Source organism: Psammomys obesus, unplaced genomic scaffold (genome assembly GCF_907164565.1).
Source record: "Psammomys obesus unplaced genomic scaffold, mPsaObe1.curated_primary_1811, whole genome shotgun sequence".
Lineage (NCBI taxonomy): Eukaryota > Metazoa > Chordata > Mammalia > Rodentia > Muridae > Psammomys > Psammomys obesus.
In genome coordinates, this window is record NW_026596166.1 from 15,565,890 (window position 1) to 15,582,676 (window position 16,787).

General features: G+C 37.2%; 1 protein-coding gene across 1 annotated transcript in view; it reads left to right on the top strand.

Moving 5' to 3' along the window:
* The first annotated feature begins 250 nt into the window (after window positions 1–250).
* The window catches only part of Mis18bp1 (MIS18 binding protein 1), a 34,719-nt gene continuing 18,182 nt past the window's right edge, over window positions 251–16,787 (top strand). Inside the window, exons 1-7 of the mRNA XM_055595414.1 lie at window positions 251–302; window positions 3,589–4,209; window positions 6,944–7,395; window positions 8,951–9,024; window positions 12,611–12,741; window positions 13,358–13,445; window positions 14,382–14,530. Coding sequence (XP_055451389.1) covers window positions 3,678–4,209; window positions 6,944–7,395; window positions 8,951–9,024; window positions 12,611–12,741; window positions 13,358–13,445; window positions 14,382–14,530 — 1,426 coding nt within the window. The 5' untranslated portion in view covers window positions 251–302; window positions 3,589–3,677. The remainder of the gene's footprint in view (window positions 303–3,588; window positions 4,210–6,943; window positions 7,396–8,950; window positions 9,025–12,610; window positions 12,742–13,357; window positions 13,446–14,381; window positions 14,531–16,787) is intronic.

The window sequence follows — 16,787 nt, forward strand, 5'->3', positions numbered from 1 at the left end:
GGGATCCTCGGTTTCCGGGCGTCCCGGAAGTCGCTCGGTGACGCGCTTTCTGAACGCGCCAATCCGGCGCAGCGGTGGGCGGGCCCTCGGAGTTTGAAATCCGGCGCGGCCGTCCGCGTCGCGGAAGCGAAAGCCTCGGGTGAGCGTGGCTTGTTTTTGAGCGTCCGCGGTCGCGCGGGTCGCCCCTGCCCGGGCCTCGGAGGGGCGGAAGCACCGCGAGCCCTGGGGCTTCAGGGAGCCCGCGGCCCGGGGCGTCTCGGAGCCGGGCGGTCCCCGCGGCTTCGTGCTGCCGCCGCCCTCAGGTAGGCCGCCCCTTCCCCTCAGCCCCGCCGCCCCTTCGCCTTCGGCCTCGCGGGCCTCGCCGACGGCTGGCTTCCGCGGTGTGAGCGCGACCGCGCGCCAGCCTTGCTGCCGCGACGCCCCAGACGTTCGTCCCGAAGTCGCAAGTCCCCGGGAGGGGGATGTGCGCCGGGGCCCGACTCGTCCGTCACCTCCGGAGCCCGCATTCCGGGGGGGGGGGGGGGGGGGGGCGGGACTTGCGCTTTCTGCGGACTTAGGTCCGGGCGCGCCTCCGAAAGAGTGGAGAAATGCAAAGTCTCAGCCCGGCGCGCTGGCGCACGCCCTGAGTCGCCGCGCTCAGGGAGGCTGAGGCAGGTGGATCTCTGCGAGCTCGGGTCCATGCATTGTTACCTATGTGTTTATACTCGTAGGCGTATGGTTTCGGTTTTTGTTTTTGTTCTTTTAAATGTGGCTCTTTTGCCTTTTAATACGTACTGGAAAATTTAATGACGTTTTTGTTGAGTTACGCTGAAGTTGAGTTTTATAAATGAGTGGTCACTGGGGAAAGCGCGGGCTTCTAGGCAGCAAAGCGCTCCGCAGTTAGGAATGTCGCTGCAAGATATGTCCTTTTTGAGTATGTCCGATTTAGTCACACAAACAGTCCTTATGATAACATTTTAATATAAAAGTTGAACAGACATCTTGCCAAGTGCGGAGTGGTGTTGGGGCAGCAGTGCTACCGCAGGGTTCCACTGGGGACTCATCCGGTGATGATGCTTCCAGCAGTGTGAGGTCTGGCTCCACATACGCTGTGAAACCCCTCAACTGTGGTAGGCTAGGATGTTGAGAGCAAAAGGACACTTGACTTGGCGGGCTTGTGTCAGCCCAGTGACAGTACCTGAAGTTCAGTGGTCACTGAGGCCAGGGTCTCAAGATCACTTGCCAGTAGTTTTAGACAGCATTCCCAAAGTTCTGATATTTTTCATTTCGATGGGTGGTTGCTTTGTGCCTTCATAACGTGGGGTTGGTTCACTGTCATAGCAACATAGTCTTGGGGTTAGTTCGTTAGCACACTGTTTTTGCCATCATTATTTCAGGCTACACAAAATGGTTATTAAGCTATGTTCCTTACAGTCACCGTGACATGTGGGTTGATGATGATGATGATGATGATGATTATTGCAGTATAAGTAAACCTAGAGTCTTCTAGGATAGGCAGGCAGCAAGCATCTGCCTCTGGGCTGTAACCTTTTCTTTTTCAGCTTATTTGCAATTTTTATTTGTGAAGATTTCGTTAGACTGAGGAACTGAGGGGTAGGTCAACCTGACCATACCTTGCCGGCTTCCCCTGCGATTGTACAGTCTTCTCATTTTTATTTTTGAGAGGGTGTAACTTTATTGGTATTGCTAGTGGATATTACTAACTCCCACCACTGCCCACCTGAGGAATATACATTTACTGAGTGCTAGGGCTGTAGCTCAGTGACCTAGCTTACCTGAGGTCCTAGGTTCAACCTCCAGCAGTGCTAAAATAATGAATGGATAAAATATATCAATACCTAGCTGTTGAGCTAAAATTTGTGAAAAGATTACAATAGCTTTTCTGTAACAGACTTAGAAGATAACCATTTTTCAGAAAATACTTCTAGTGGCAGGGTGTGAAGACACATACCTTAGTCCCAGCAGTAGGAGACAGAGGCAGGTGGATCTTTGAATTCAAGCCTCCTCTACAAAGCAAGTTCCTGGGCAGCAAGGGCTACACAGAAACACTTTCTTAAAAAACAAAACAAACTCAACAACCCAAAACAAAATCTTTCTCTGCATTCTTCCTTATAATAAATTTATATATGACTTTTCTTTTTCGAGACATGGTTTGTCTCTGTTGCTTTGGCTGTCCTGGACTCAATTTGTAGGCAGTCCTTGAACTGAGAGAGATCCCCTTGCCTTTGCCTCCCCAAGTGCTGGGATTACAGGTTTGCGCCACCATGTCTGGCTTATATATGAATTTTAAGTTGCTTATTTTGAAAAAAAACAAAAACAAAACTTCATATCATTTGATCTAATTGCTTTAGTAATTATTTTTCTATTTTTTTTGAGACACGGTTTCATAGCCCAGGCTGCCCTTGAGTACTAGAATTACAGGTATGTGTCACCATACCCAGTATTGATTAATATTTTTCATGATAATGTCTTTTCCATTTAGATAATGTAAAAAGTTATTAGAATTGTTATGAATTCAGTAGTAAGAGATGCTGTAAATCCTGACTAGTAAGTTCCAGGCACCTAGGATTGAAATATTAATTTTCCAAATATTAATGTAATATGTTGTTCTAGGGTTTTTTTTTTTTTTATTTTTAGTTACGAAAAATAAGATTTACATGTAAGTAGCAAGCCAGGTGTTGCAGTACGTGGTTATGACCCCAGCACCCCAGTAGACTGATACCAGCCTGGACTATAAGGCAAGGCTGTGTCTCAGAAAGAAAAACACACGTTTTAAGGCCAATTTAAATGAATAATTTTCTTCAGACATTCTAAATAGCAATACATGTAAAGAATTATGCTAAATACAACCTCCTTCTTTATTTGAAGTTTTCAACTAACATCTTATAAATAAATATTCTGGAGCACAAAAGAGCCAGGCCATTTAAATAATCGAATGCATATTCATTGTAGTTGCTGCCTTAAAATCTTTAGGTGCATAAAGGGAAGTACATTTGTTAAACTTATTTTTTTATAGCCTAATATAATGCCTAATGCAGATATCATTCTCTTTTTATGCAAATACTAGATTGGAGCCTCGAAGACTTGGTTGAATAAATTTCACTGCAGCAGTAGAATGCTTATATAGCATACTCACGGGCCTGCATTGATCGCTAGCATCAGAACCAATATGGATCAATATGGACAGGAAACCTACTGGTTGGCTCTAAAACCCCTTAGAGGAACACATTTCCGTAGCTGTCAAGTAAATCTCAAAAACAAATATTTATAATTTATATATTTATATATATAATATATTTATAATAGGGATATTAACTATGTTAATATTGTTGCTTTGTGTGTGTGTGTGTGTGTGTGTGTGTGTGTGTGTGTGTGTGTGTGTAAGGAGACAGTTTTGAATGCCAAACTGCTCTTCTGTTGAAAAAAAAAGATGAAAATTATAATTTAATAAAAATATTAATCTTATTTGTGGGCTATATGTTATCTGATGTTGATTAACCAATTATGCCTTTTAATGGTATAATAATGTTATACAAATTGGTAAATTTTTAAGTTATCAAACAATGATAAAAGTTGATTTCATTACAGGTTTCTTTGGACTGCTGCTGAAGTTTTGTCTGGAAACTTGGGTTGATTGAATTTTCTATAAAAAGAACTTTGTTGCTACTCTTACCAAGATGATTGCAACACCTTTGAAACATTCGGGAATTCATTTGTCTTCTGGGACAGCTCAAAGAAGAAAAATACCACTAGATGCAGTCTTTATTGACAGTATCCCTTCAGGCAAACTTACTCCCATAAAAGATTTGGTGAAATATCAGAAGTCCTCTCTCAAATTGAATGGTCATAAAAAGAATCAGTTGTTAGAAATTACAACTTCTAACAATAAAAGTATATTACAGTCCACCGTACAATCAGGTGCTATCCTTTCAAATAATAATCTTGATGTCAGTGCTATAAAGCCCAACATGCATGGATTAAGAAATGAAACGACTTATGAATCACCACGAAAAATCTTTCAAAGAATGAAAGAAAAAGTACAGCATGCCAAACAAGAAGAAGAATCAAGGAGCAGTAGCATGTTGGGACCACCAAGATATGAACATAATAAAGTCTTCCCTTTTAACAGAGATAAGAAAATTCAGTTGCAGCGTACCTACCTCTGTGAGGAAAAAGAAAAATTCCAATCCAGTAACACTTCAGTAGGAGGTTAGTTTAATTATGCATGGACTTGAAAAAAAAAAAAGAACTACGATGTCTTTTTAGCTGTTTAATGTGTCAGACAGTTTTAAGTTCTCAGACTATAATAATGAACGGGGCACCAAAATGTCTGCTCACATTCTATTGAGTATAGTTTTTATGGTACAATAGAAGGGAGAAAACAGGAAAAAAGCCAGATGTGTCAAATTCCAGCACTGGACAGGCTGTCAGGAGTATTGCTTTGTGTTCAGTACTAGCCTGGACTACTGTACTGGGCTATACAATTGGGTTTTGTCTCAGAAACCAACAAGAGAAAGTGTAATAAAGATGATGGGTAACATGTGAAAGGTGCTATGATCAGAAGAAGCTGCAATGAGAAGATAACATTTTAGGTGAAAAAGTTTATGAAGTAATAAAAGCATATCCCAACAATCAACCTAACCTAGATTCAGGGACTCGCTATAAGTATAGGGACATGTAAGAGGACATGACAAATAAAAAAGTCAGTAACAGGAAAATAAGCCTGGGTTGCATAGAATACCCTGTCTGGAAAGAGAGATGTGAGAAGGAGGAGGAAAGGAAAGAAAGACAGGAAGAATATGTCTTATATTGGGATAATTATTGATTTGATAGAGTGATAAGTGGTAAGAAATGAAAAATAGATTTTATTATTTTTTTTTAAATTTCTAGGGATTAAGTCTAAAGCCTTAAGTATGTTAGGTAAGCCTGTCACTAGCCTTATGGAGGTATATTTTTGGTTTTGGTTTTTTTGAGACAAGGTATTGCTCTGCGATCCAGGCCAACCTGAACTTGAGAGATTCTTGTCTTAGTTTCCTAAGTTGTAGGTATGTGCCACTAGGCCTACCAGATATAAGAGAATTTGGGGTTCAGATCAAAGAGAACGCAAAGTAATGTTTCTTATATGAAGTAGGACAGGAAACAGGAACAAATGAAGTAATGAAACGTGTTATATATCATATATATGATATATATGTGAGTATAAGTATAAATGTATGTATATACTATGTATGCAGTGTGTGTGGGAGTGAAAGCAGATGAAGTTCCTGTCTTTGAGATTCTGATGGCTGGCTAATGTGCGAACATAATGATCTTTTCATCTCTGGCACAAATTTTAAGTGTTCTTCTTTATGTATGAAAATAAATGTAATCATTTAGAATATAAATCAGAATATGTGAATGGTACTACTGGTCCTTTTTATCTAGTTGACAAACTTTCATTTCTTTAAAGGCCTAAACATTCTGCCAAAAGTTAGGTATGGCAATATATTCCTATAATCCCAGTATTTAGGAGCCTTTCAAACTTGAAGCTAATCCTGACTACATAATGAGATCCTACTGAAAACAGGTCAAAGGAATATAAATTTTGGTTGAATTTGCAATTAGGTCTTAATATTTTGAATTTTAAAGGGTGGGTTAGAACTTGTTAATTGTTAGGACCATCTGAAAGGGCCTGTGGTCAACCACACAGGTCCTTGCCATCCTCTGGTACACAGGCTGGGATGTGTTGCTAATTCAAAATCGGAGTAAATCCTGTCCGGGTATCTCCAATGGCTTCTGAGGACTACACCCTAGTCTTTGAGGCTACATATACTGCGAGGAATCACAGCCCAAGTCTGCTTATAGAAGGTTTAATAGTATGCTTTTGTCTTGAAAAGGCAAATTGTAATTTGGAGAATTTTAATTTTTTTCCTCTCAGCATGATATAAGTACAGAAAGTGAAGGCAAGAGGAGATAATAAAGGGAGGTTTTTATGTCACTGTTATTTGTTATAAAAGCACACTATACTGGTTTGATTGTTACTCTAAATGCCTTCTAAATTCTGAAGTGTTTCTTTTTAAAGTGCCAACCTACAAGAAGTTTCTCTGAAATCATCAAGCATCATTTTCAGTGGCTTAATCATTGTTCTGCTATGAAAAGACACCATGTCCACAGTAACTCTTACAAAAGAAAGCATGTAATTGGGAGCTTGCTCATAGTTTCAGGGGAGTTAGCCTATTTTCATCATGTCAGGGAAGCATGGTGGTATGCAGGCAAGCTTTGGGTTGGTAGTAGAGAGCTACATCCTGATCCACAGACAGAGACAGACAGACACACTGGGCTTTGCAAGGGCTTTGAAACCTCAAAGCCTACCCCAGTGACACACTTCCTGCAGCAAGGCCACACCTTTTAATCCTTTCAGATAGGTGAGTAAGCATTCAAATATATGAATTTATGGGGTCCCATTCTTATTCAGAGTACCGTACCCAGCAAACAAAAGATTCAACACCAGTAGACAAAGCAGAAAGGCACAATTTAAGTTACAGTAGACTCTTCTGTGTTGTTTGTTATATGTTTGCAGTTGTTTTGTTTTTTTGCCAGTTACTTCAAAGTATTAAATGTTCTAGGTAGTTCCCAGTGGGCAGTAAGAACTAACTGCACCTTGAATTATAATAGTGGGTGTGGTAGTACAAGCCTTTAATCTCAGAACTCAGGAGGCAGAGGCAGATTTGATGCTAGCCTGGTCTACATAGTGAGTTCCAAGATAAACCAGGGCTACATAGAAAGACTGTTTTAAAACAAAACAAAACACTGGAGACACTTAAATTGAGCATGAGAGTAGACTATTCTTAATCTGATGTCCTTTAAATATAAGCAGTTTAAAACTTATTTCTATAGACCCTTTCTATAATTTTTAATTACTTCATTTGCTTGCCTATTTATTTATTTGTTGTATTTTTGGCAGAACCTTCATTCCTGAACCAAGACCCAAAAAATGTCTCAGCATCATGCATCTCAAGGAAGGCATTAACTAGAGCTCAGTTTGCTAGACAAGTTCTTCAATCAAAAGAGAATACTGTTAAAATCCCTGTGTCCAAAAACAACACATATGTTTTGGAAAGCATTGATTCTACTTATGAAAAGTTGGGAAATACTGATGTTAATTCTCTTAGTACAAATTGTGTTCCTATTAAGAATCTTAACCAGTATGATACTGATGTGAATACAGAAGAGAGTGCACAAGAGGATATTACAGAACAAAATGAAAAAACAGTGCCTAAAAGGACTATTCAAGGTCCCATGAAAGCTACATCTAAACCTACACCTGCAAGACCAAGGCTTAATCTAATACCTCACCGGTCTCAAAGAAAGGTTACAAAGCTTCAAACTATCGTAAGTGAAGTAAAAAAACACCAGGTAGGGAGACATTTAAGGCACACGTTAATTTTTGTTTTTAATTGTCCCCTTATTTCTGTTCCTCAAGAGGTTTAGGCTCTTTTTATGCTTTATTTCTTGTTTTATTGTTGGCTGTAGCAACTATAAGCCTAGAGGAAAGACAAATGGGCTGAAAGTAAAGTGAGTTTGTTGTTAATTCTTGCTCTATTACGAGTTGTAAACTTTAGCAACTCACTTATGCCTATAAGAGATGAACACTGACATCACTCCTACTTCTATGCTGACTTTTGAGGTATAATTAACATTTGAAATAGAAAAGAATTATAATAGCTTAAAGAGTTGGGATTTTACTTGATTGAAAGTTATATAGGGTGAACAGGAAAATACTTAGAGCATCAGACTGTTACATTAAGATATATTTCTCTTTCCTTAAAATAGAGATGATACTCACCTCCTAGAGTTGTAAAGATAATATGAACTAGTGAATCTAAGGAACATTTTTTCATATATACTTGCTGCCTGCTGGTATATCTAAATGTGGAGAAAATAATATGAATCCCACTTTTATAAACTTTTTCTCATTTCTAGGAATCAAACCCACAGATTTGTGCTATACCATTAATCCATATCCCCAGATACCTACATTTTATTTTATTTTTTAATTTATTTTTAATTTTTTATTAATTATAGTTTATTCACTTTGTATCCCAGTGTAGCCCCTTCCTTTATTCTCTCTCTATCATATCCTCCCTCATCTTCTCCCATGCCCCTCTCCACGTTTACTGATAGGGGAGGTCCTCCTCCCCTTCCCTCTGACCCTAGCCTATCAGGTCACGGTGCAATACCAAAGACCATCTGCCCATTTTAGCATCTTGGTTCAACCAAATTCTCTGGGGGATTTGTCTTTAAATAAAAATGTATAATTTTATTTAAAATGAATGGTTACTCGTTACATTAATTTTGGCTTTAGTTTCACTCAGAAACACTTTAATCTTAAATTTCTATGAACTATATATGTTTTTATTATCAGTGTTCATGGAAAAATTTATATGTTAATGACATTTTACTTACACCAAAATCACTTTCTGAGGTATTCAGCTGTTTGCTTGGGAATAGAATGCTATTGAATCTTTATTACCAGCTGTGACCTTAATGGTATATAGAAGCTGAAAATATAGCTTAACAAAAATATACTCTTAATTTTTTTGGAGACAAAGTACATAATATATTTGGCATTTTAACCCCTCCCCCAAGTTGCTGTGTTTTCTATAAGATTTGGTAGTTCAATGTATATGTTAAGATCTTCCCTTCATGGTTAAGCTGTTTTGTATTAATATTTGAAATGCAGACATATATTATAACCTCAGTTAAGTGTATATTTTTTTCTTTTACTCAATAAAGTAGTTTTAAACAATTGATGTTTAAAATGGGCTGGTTCTTATATAGATGGGTACTAAGAAATCATTAGGATTACTTAAGATTTTTCTTGTAATTCAGTTTTTCTAAGGCTAAATGTTAACTTAGTAATGCTGCATACAAGTAGTAAAATAAATGTCTTTGCTTTATGCTTAATTAGGCAGTCCAGCTACAAGAATGGGTGATTAAAGTCATCAATAATAATACTGCTATATGTGTAGAAGGAAAGCTGGTGTAAGTATAACATTTAAGTATTTTTTAAATGACACTTAAGTTGGCTGTATGTAAGTGATGAGTGACAAACAGCATCTTCCTACAGAACACATTCTCATGAGATTATACATAAACTGAAGGCAAATGCAAAACATGACATTAATCTTTTGATGAAGTTATCTAATGTAAATTACTGATCCATCAAAGGATCAAAATTATTTGAAGTTGCCAAGCAGTTACATATTAATTGATACTTTTTTGTTCTCTCAGAAGTGAAAGCATTGTCAGAAGAGTAGACTTTAAGCTTTTGAAAACCAGTTTCTCCATAGTGAAACAATCTGCAGTGGAACATAAAGAATATCTAAGGTTGAATATGTAAAGTCTAGTGGTCTACTTTGTCTTACTGCATTATCCCTCTTTTCCATAAATGTCCAATATGTAGCATAGATTGACTTTTTTGTGGGAATCCCATTATTGCTGCTTACTATCATTGCTACTTGAACAAGTTATTTTTTTATGAGGCTCAACTTTTTCATTGGTAAAGTAATAATTAAGTAATTAGTCATAATAATATGACTAATATTGTGGGAAGGATTTTCTTGTTTTGAGAGTATCTCATGTAGTACAGGCTCAGGCTGGCCTTACACTGATAGGTACTTGCATATGACTTTCAGCTCATGCTTGGTGGGTAACTTTGTTGTAGGTAGTGTTAAGATAGTCTACAAAGAGTCCAGGACAGCCAAGGCTACAGAGAAACCCTGTCTCAAACAAAACAATAATAGAAAAGAAATCATTTACCAAAAAAATATATTAAATCAGTTAATATTTACAATATTAGAGAACAGTGCCTTTTAGAGTATGATTTAAATGTTAAATGAAGTTGTGGGCTGTGGTGGCATGTACCTTTAAATCCTACACTTTGGTGGCAGAAGCAGGTGGATCTCTGTAAGTTTGAGGCTAGCCTGGTCTGCATAGTTCAGTTCCAGGACAGCCTGGCCTATGTAAAGAGACCATGTCTCAGCAATAATAAAAGAAACAAACAAGAAACCATACCTTCCCCAAAAGAACAGAAACAATTATGTTTGTATTTCAAGACAGGGTTTCTCTGTGTAGCCTTGGCTATCCTAAACTCACTTTGTAGACCAGGCTGGCCTCAAATTCACAGAGATCCACTGCCTCTGCCTCCCCAAGTGCTGGGATTATAGGCATGCGTCACCACTGACAGTCCCTTACCCCAAATTATATTAAATAAAGCGAAAAAGATTCAAAGATAAGTATTAAGATATAATTTTAATCCCGTTTGTTGAAATTGAGAGAACTTCTTTATAACGTGTGTGTTTATTATCTGTCAAATGAAGAATGCTTAGCACTTATCTAGTAGATCTTCATATTTGATTCTAATTTTTTTTTATCATTCAGTTTTCTTTTTTATTATTTTTTACAACTTATTCACTTTGTATCCTGGCTGTAGCCCCCTGCCTCATCTCCTCCTGGTCCCACCCTACCTCAATTTTCTTTTTCTTTTTGTAGTTCTTTTTTTAAAAAAAAATTTTATTAATTATAGTTTATTCACTTTGTATCCCAGCTGTAGCCCCCTCCCTCCGTTCTCTCCCAATCCCACGCTCCCTCCCTCATCTTCCCCCATGCCCATCTCCAACTCTTCTAATTTAATATTCTTAATTTCATTTAAAGATGTATGAAGAGTAGATTTCTGGGTAAATGATTCACTATTTTATTTATTTTTTTTTTGCAAGTAGCACCTTTACACAATGGAAGGTAAAAACATTTGCCTGTATATTTATAGTTTTGAAAAGAAAAAACAACAACAAACTCAAAACAAGACCCTTACAATTAGATGGATCTACTGGACATTTTAGAGCATGGAGCAGGGACTTGAGAAATGGCTTAGTGGTTATGAGCACTGACTGCTCTTCCAGAGGACCTGGGTTCAAGTCCCAGCATCCTCATGACAGCTCACAATTCTCTGTAACTCAAGATCTAACATCCTTACACAGACAGACAGACATGCAGGCAAAACAGCAATGTACATAAAATAAGTAAATTTAAAAAAAGAAAGAAAAGAACATAAAGCAGGAGGGAGGGAGTGATGGCATAGCGGTTAATACCACTTTCTGCTTTTCCAGAGAATACAGGTTCAATTCCCAGCATCCTCAAGACAGTTCACAGCTGTCTGTAACTCAAGATATGACATCTTTATACAGACAGACATACATGCAGACAAAACACCAATGCACATAAAATAAATTTAAAAAGAAAAAGGAAGAAAAGAACATGGAACAAGAAGAAGGGAGTGAGGGTGCTCATGTAATCTATACTCTCAGGTCCTTGGAGGATGTAAAATTCCAGGGCTATCTTGGGTACCATAGTAAGAGCAGAGCCTCTTGACGGGTGTACTACCTTAATTTGATCCCTCAGACTCGTATGTTGGAAGTAAAGAACTGATCCCCAGAAACTGTCTCTGACTCCATAAGAATTTCATGGCTAATACACAAAATAAAGATGTAAAACAAAAAAAACAAAAAAAAAATATTGCAAGACCCTATCTGAATAAATAAAAGTAATATTTATGCAAAACAGTCAACAAAAATGTGAGGAAAAGGGCCACCAAAAATCTTTGAAGGCTTAGTAACTATTAAGCTGAAGTTTCAGATGTTGCCAGCAGCAAATATTTGATAACTGTTTCTTTTTCTTTTCTTTAATTTAATTTAATTTTTTTTATTATTAGTTACATTTTATTAACTCTGTATCCCAGCTGTATCCTGCTCCCTCATTCCCTCCCAATCCCTCCCTCCCTTCCTCATCTCCTCCCTGCCCCTTTCCAAGTCCACTGATTGGGGAGGACCTCCTCACCTTTCATCTGACCCTGTTTTATCAGGTATCTTCAGGACTGGCTGCGAAGTCCTCCTCTGTGGCCTGCTCCTCCCTTGGGGGTGGGGGAAGGTCAAAGAGCCTGCCATTGAGTTCCTGCAGAAATAGTGCCTGTTCCCCTTACTATGGGAAACCAATTGGTTACTGAGCTACCACGGGCTTCATCCAAGCAAAGGTTCTAGATTATATTCATACATGGTCCTTGGAGTGTCAGTCTCAGAAAAGACCCCTGTGCCCAGATATATTTGGTCCTTGTGGAGCTCCTATCCTTTCCACGTGATGACTGTTTCTTTATACTAGTGCTATATTTTTTTAATTGGGTACATTGATTGACAACAGTATAGTTTCTTGGCATATACTTTGAGAATCACATTAGCCAAGCAGTTGAGTTTTGAACTAGTTAGCCCTCAAGTATTTTGTAATTAGATTAATAATCTTGTTATTGTTGTGGTAGCTAAGAGTACAAAATTAGTACTTCCTTTTGGAGTGGAGGGTGACATCAAGACTGCATCTCACTGTGAAGCTCTAATTGTCATTGAACTTACTATGTACACCAAGCGGATCTCAGTTGAGTAATCTTCCTGCTTTTACCTATAAGGTGCCAGGATTACGTATAACTGGCTCAAGTTTGTATGCGTATATGTTTGTGTGTGTGTATTCCTGATAAAGTGTGAATATTTTGACCTTATTAACTTACCCTTTTTTTTTTTTTTCCTAGAAATATGCCTAATGTTTACTGGCATAGTAATGTAATTATAGAGCGGATTAAATACAATGAACTTAAGACATTATCAGGCAACATTTATATGTTAAAAGGAGTGATAGACCGGATTTCCATGAAAGAAGCAGGTAAATGGGTATCAGTATTAGTTAAATCTTTCCATAGCTTCCCCTTTTTCCTAAGTAAATCCCAGGCTCATGAATTGACCGTAACTTTATTACTCATTAGAGTAAACTTCTAGTACTAACTCTTCATTGTAGTTCAGCTTTGCTTGTCTTATTTCAGAAACAAACCAGCTATTCCCTATCACAAGGCTTTTCATTTTCCTGTTTCTAATAATTCCATTTTGCCACATGACTCATTCTCTCATGTCTCCAAGATTTGGCTTTCTATTTCATTAGGATTTCCCTGACTACCCCCTTTTCAATTTGTTGTCTTATCCTTTTCTCCCATGAATATGCTTAACCATTTTTTTCTGTGATACCAATCTAGCAAAGAATTTTACTTCCTGGCTGTGCTGTTTCTCTTACACACTAGACATCCAGTATATATTGCTGAGAATTTTTATTTACCTAACTGATAGGTCCTCAGTATTCCAACAGTACTTGACATAAAATAAACCGTAACTACATGTTTCTTGACTGACAGTGAATTATAGAGACCCCTTTAAAAGTCTAGGCTTTTGGCTAATTTTCTTTTTTTAATTAAAATAATTATATATTTATTTTGCTTTTTGTTAAATAGGATATCCCTGTTATATCATAAGAAAATTTATGTTTGGATTCCCTGAAAATTGGAAGGAACATATTGATAATTTTCTAGAAGAATTAAGGTAAACTGTCTTCAGTTTTTAAAAATGGGCTTTATCAAAGTATAAGTTATGTTCTGTAAAATGTACTCATACTCATTTTAGATACAAATTTGATGAGCCTTCTCTGATATGTATGCTTACGTAAACATTGTGACATGGTTTTTAGTTTGTTGGTTTTAGTTTTTGTGTCTGTATGCTAGTTTTGAAATTTTTTTTTGTCATCTTAGGAATTTTAGAAATAATAAACTTTTATTAAAATTTCTGCCATATTGAATAAGTTCAAAAAGAAAATAAAATTTGAGATACATTCCCGAGAATTCTTCAATCACCTACCCTTTAAATGGCGTGTAGTTGTTAAATATTTGTCTGATGTTCTTGATTCATTAATCTCCATTAATTTTCAGTAGTTTTTGAGTACCTGCCAGGTACTCAAACATTGAGAGAAAAATTTTATTAATTCTTTGTTCTTCGGGACCCGGGAGCGAGTAGGACATAGAGAGCTTTAAATTTGATGACTACAAGTAACTTATAATAGGAATTGGTGACTGTTTTTCCTGTAAAGTGCCAGATGCTATTTTTGTGGGCATGTTACTTCTTTTCCCAACCATTCAACTCTGTCTTTTCAATAGGAAAGCAACTATAGGTATTTCAGTAAGCCTTATTTATTTATAAAAATAGGCAACTGCCCAATAGTGTTCTTTAATCTTGGCCTCACATTTGGTAGGTAAGTACTCTACCACTGTAGATGTTTGTCCTAACATTTTGTTAAATCTACTTACATAATTGTTCTTTGTTTTATTGAAGTACTCATTTCTTTTGAGAAGAGTCTCATAACAGGTTAACCTCACCATGTAGCCTAGTCTGGCCTTGAACTCCTTGAGCATCCTATTTGTGGGTTGAGCTTCTTAGGTTTTTGAGAACCACTATTAAAGAAAAAAAATAACACAATTGTTTTAGGGCTGGAGAAAAGAACAGGAATAAGAACAGACAGAAAACAGCAAGATTCCACGATAAGCAAAAATTAATGAAAAATGATGCAGAAGGTAAACAAACAGATGTCCTCCAAAGGGCCAACATCACTTATGACCTTAATGGTGATAGCTTGGGTATGTTTGAATTTTTCTTTGTTGCTAAAGTGGTAGAGTCTTACATAAGCTTAACACTGTTGTATATAATATGTAGTGTGGTGCTCTTTGAATAGAACCTTAAAATTTCTCTTTGATTACCAAAGTGACTGTATTGCCTTTTATTTCATGGAATAAACCTTTAATCACAATGCTAACCCCCTGATAAGTGTATCAATAAAAGATTACATTTAGGCTACCAGCAATCTTGTAGTAGAGACAAGTGTCTATAATTGCTTTTATGGAGGAACTGGCATATATTCTTGAGTGACAAGTGCTATAAAAATTGGCAGAACTGTTCTATGTCAGGTCTTTTCTAACATAATCTACTTCTCACACCATTCACTTTCATAAATAATTTATGAAGATTAATGTATAGTCTTCTCTATTATAGATGATAAAAGTTACTGAAATCCTTTGTGCACATTTCTCGGATTTTATCTTTGTAGCTAAGAGCTGTACAAAATTTTAAAACTTCTAAGAATTACAGATTGTTTTTGCTAAAGCCATGGCACCACGTTAGCTATAAATGCACTACTTTTTTTTCTAATGATGTTATACTATTTTTTTTATTAATTACACTTTATTCACTTTGTATCCCCCCTGTGGTTCCCTCCCTCCTCCAGTCCTAATCCCCCCCTTCCTCCACCCTCTGCATGCATGCCCCTCCCATTGATAAGGGAGGTCCTCCTTTCCTTCCTTCTGCTCCTAGTCAACTAGGTCTCATTAGGAGTGCCTGCATTGTCTTCCTCTGTGGCCTGGTAATGTGATTCCTCCTCAGGGGGAGGTAATCAAAGAGCAGGCCAATCAGTTCATGTCAGAGACAGTCCCTGTTCCTATTACGATGGAACCCACTTGATACTGAACTGCCATGGGCTACATCTGTGCAGGGGTCTTAGGGTATCTTCATGGATAGTCCTTGGTTGGAGCAGCAGTTTCAGGAAAAACCCCTGTGCTCAGATATTTTGGTTCTGTTGCTCTCCTTGTGGAATTCCTGTCCTTTCCAGATCTTACTGTTTCCCACTTCTTTCCTGCCCAAACGTTGCCCATAAGTCTCAGCATCTGCATTGATAGTCTGCAGGGCAGAGCCTTTCAGAGGTTCTCTGTGTCAGGTTCCTGACTTGTTCCCTCTTTTCTCCTTCTTCTGATGTCCATCATTCTCCTTGAAGTTGTGTATGTCTTTTTTTAGTTCAAAGAAAGCAATAATTTAAAGGCATGATTAAAAAAATTACATTTAACCAAAGCTTTAGTTCTTTCTCAACCCTTTGTTTTTATGAAAGTCATCCATTTTCCTTAAGTTGGGCAGGTTGCTTATTGTCATTACTAGAATGTTTTGAATCTCCTGGAGTCCTAGGATTATATTACTTGATTTTGCCCACCCTTTTTTTTTTTTTTACTCCTAAATGAAAAATAACCCTGAATCACTTTTTAGGAAAGTGACCTAAATTGTAACTGATTATTGCAAACGTTGTTGAAAACGTGGCAAGTTGGATGGAATACAAATTTAAAAGATGGAAGAAGTCATCTATTTTCCTTAAATTTGGCAGGTTGCTTATTGTTGTTACTAGAATACTTTGAATCTCCTGGAATCTTAGGACTATATTACTTGCTATTGTCTCCACTCCCCTCACTCCCACCTTTTTTTTTTTTTTTACTCCTAAGTGAAAAATAACCCTGAGTTGCTTTTTTAAGAAAATGATCTGAATTGTAACTATGATTATTGCAAACGTTGTTGAAAAAATGTGGCAAGTAGGTGGAGTATAAATTTAAAAGATTGAAGTTTGGTAAACTATTTAATATGCTACCTATGCACAAAGGAGAAACCAAATGATTTTAAAGCATCTTTTATGGACCTTGCTTCATGTTACAAATTTGGGGATGAATAAGGCTTGGCATCTCCTTTTAGTAAATGCAGTTTAAGGCACATATGTTATATGTATCATTTTTCTAAGATGATTCAGTTTATCTTGTTTTATGAAACTTTTAGATACTAATTTTATGAAGTTTTAGGTACTTATTATCTTATCACAAATTGTTTTTAGTGGTTATTTTGTCATTATTAATATGTATATATCAGTATATCACTTTCTGTGAGAAAATAACGAAAAACATAGCTGGAAAAAAGGTTCAGTGGCTAAGAGCATGTACCACTCTTTCTGAAAACCTCAGTTCCGTTCCTAGTACCCTTATCAAGCAGCTCACACCTGCCTGAATCTCAGCTCCAGGGAATTCAATACCC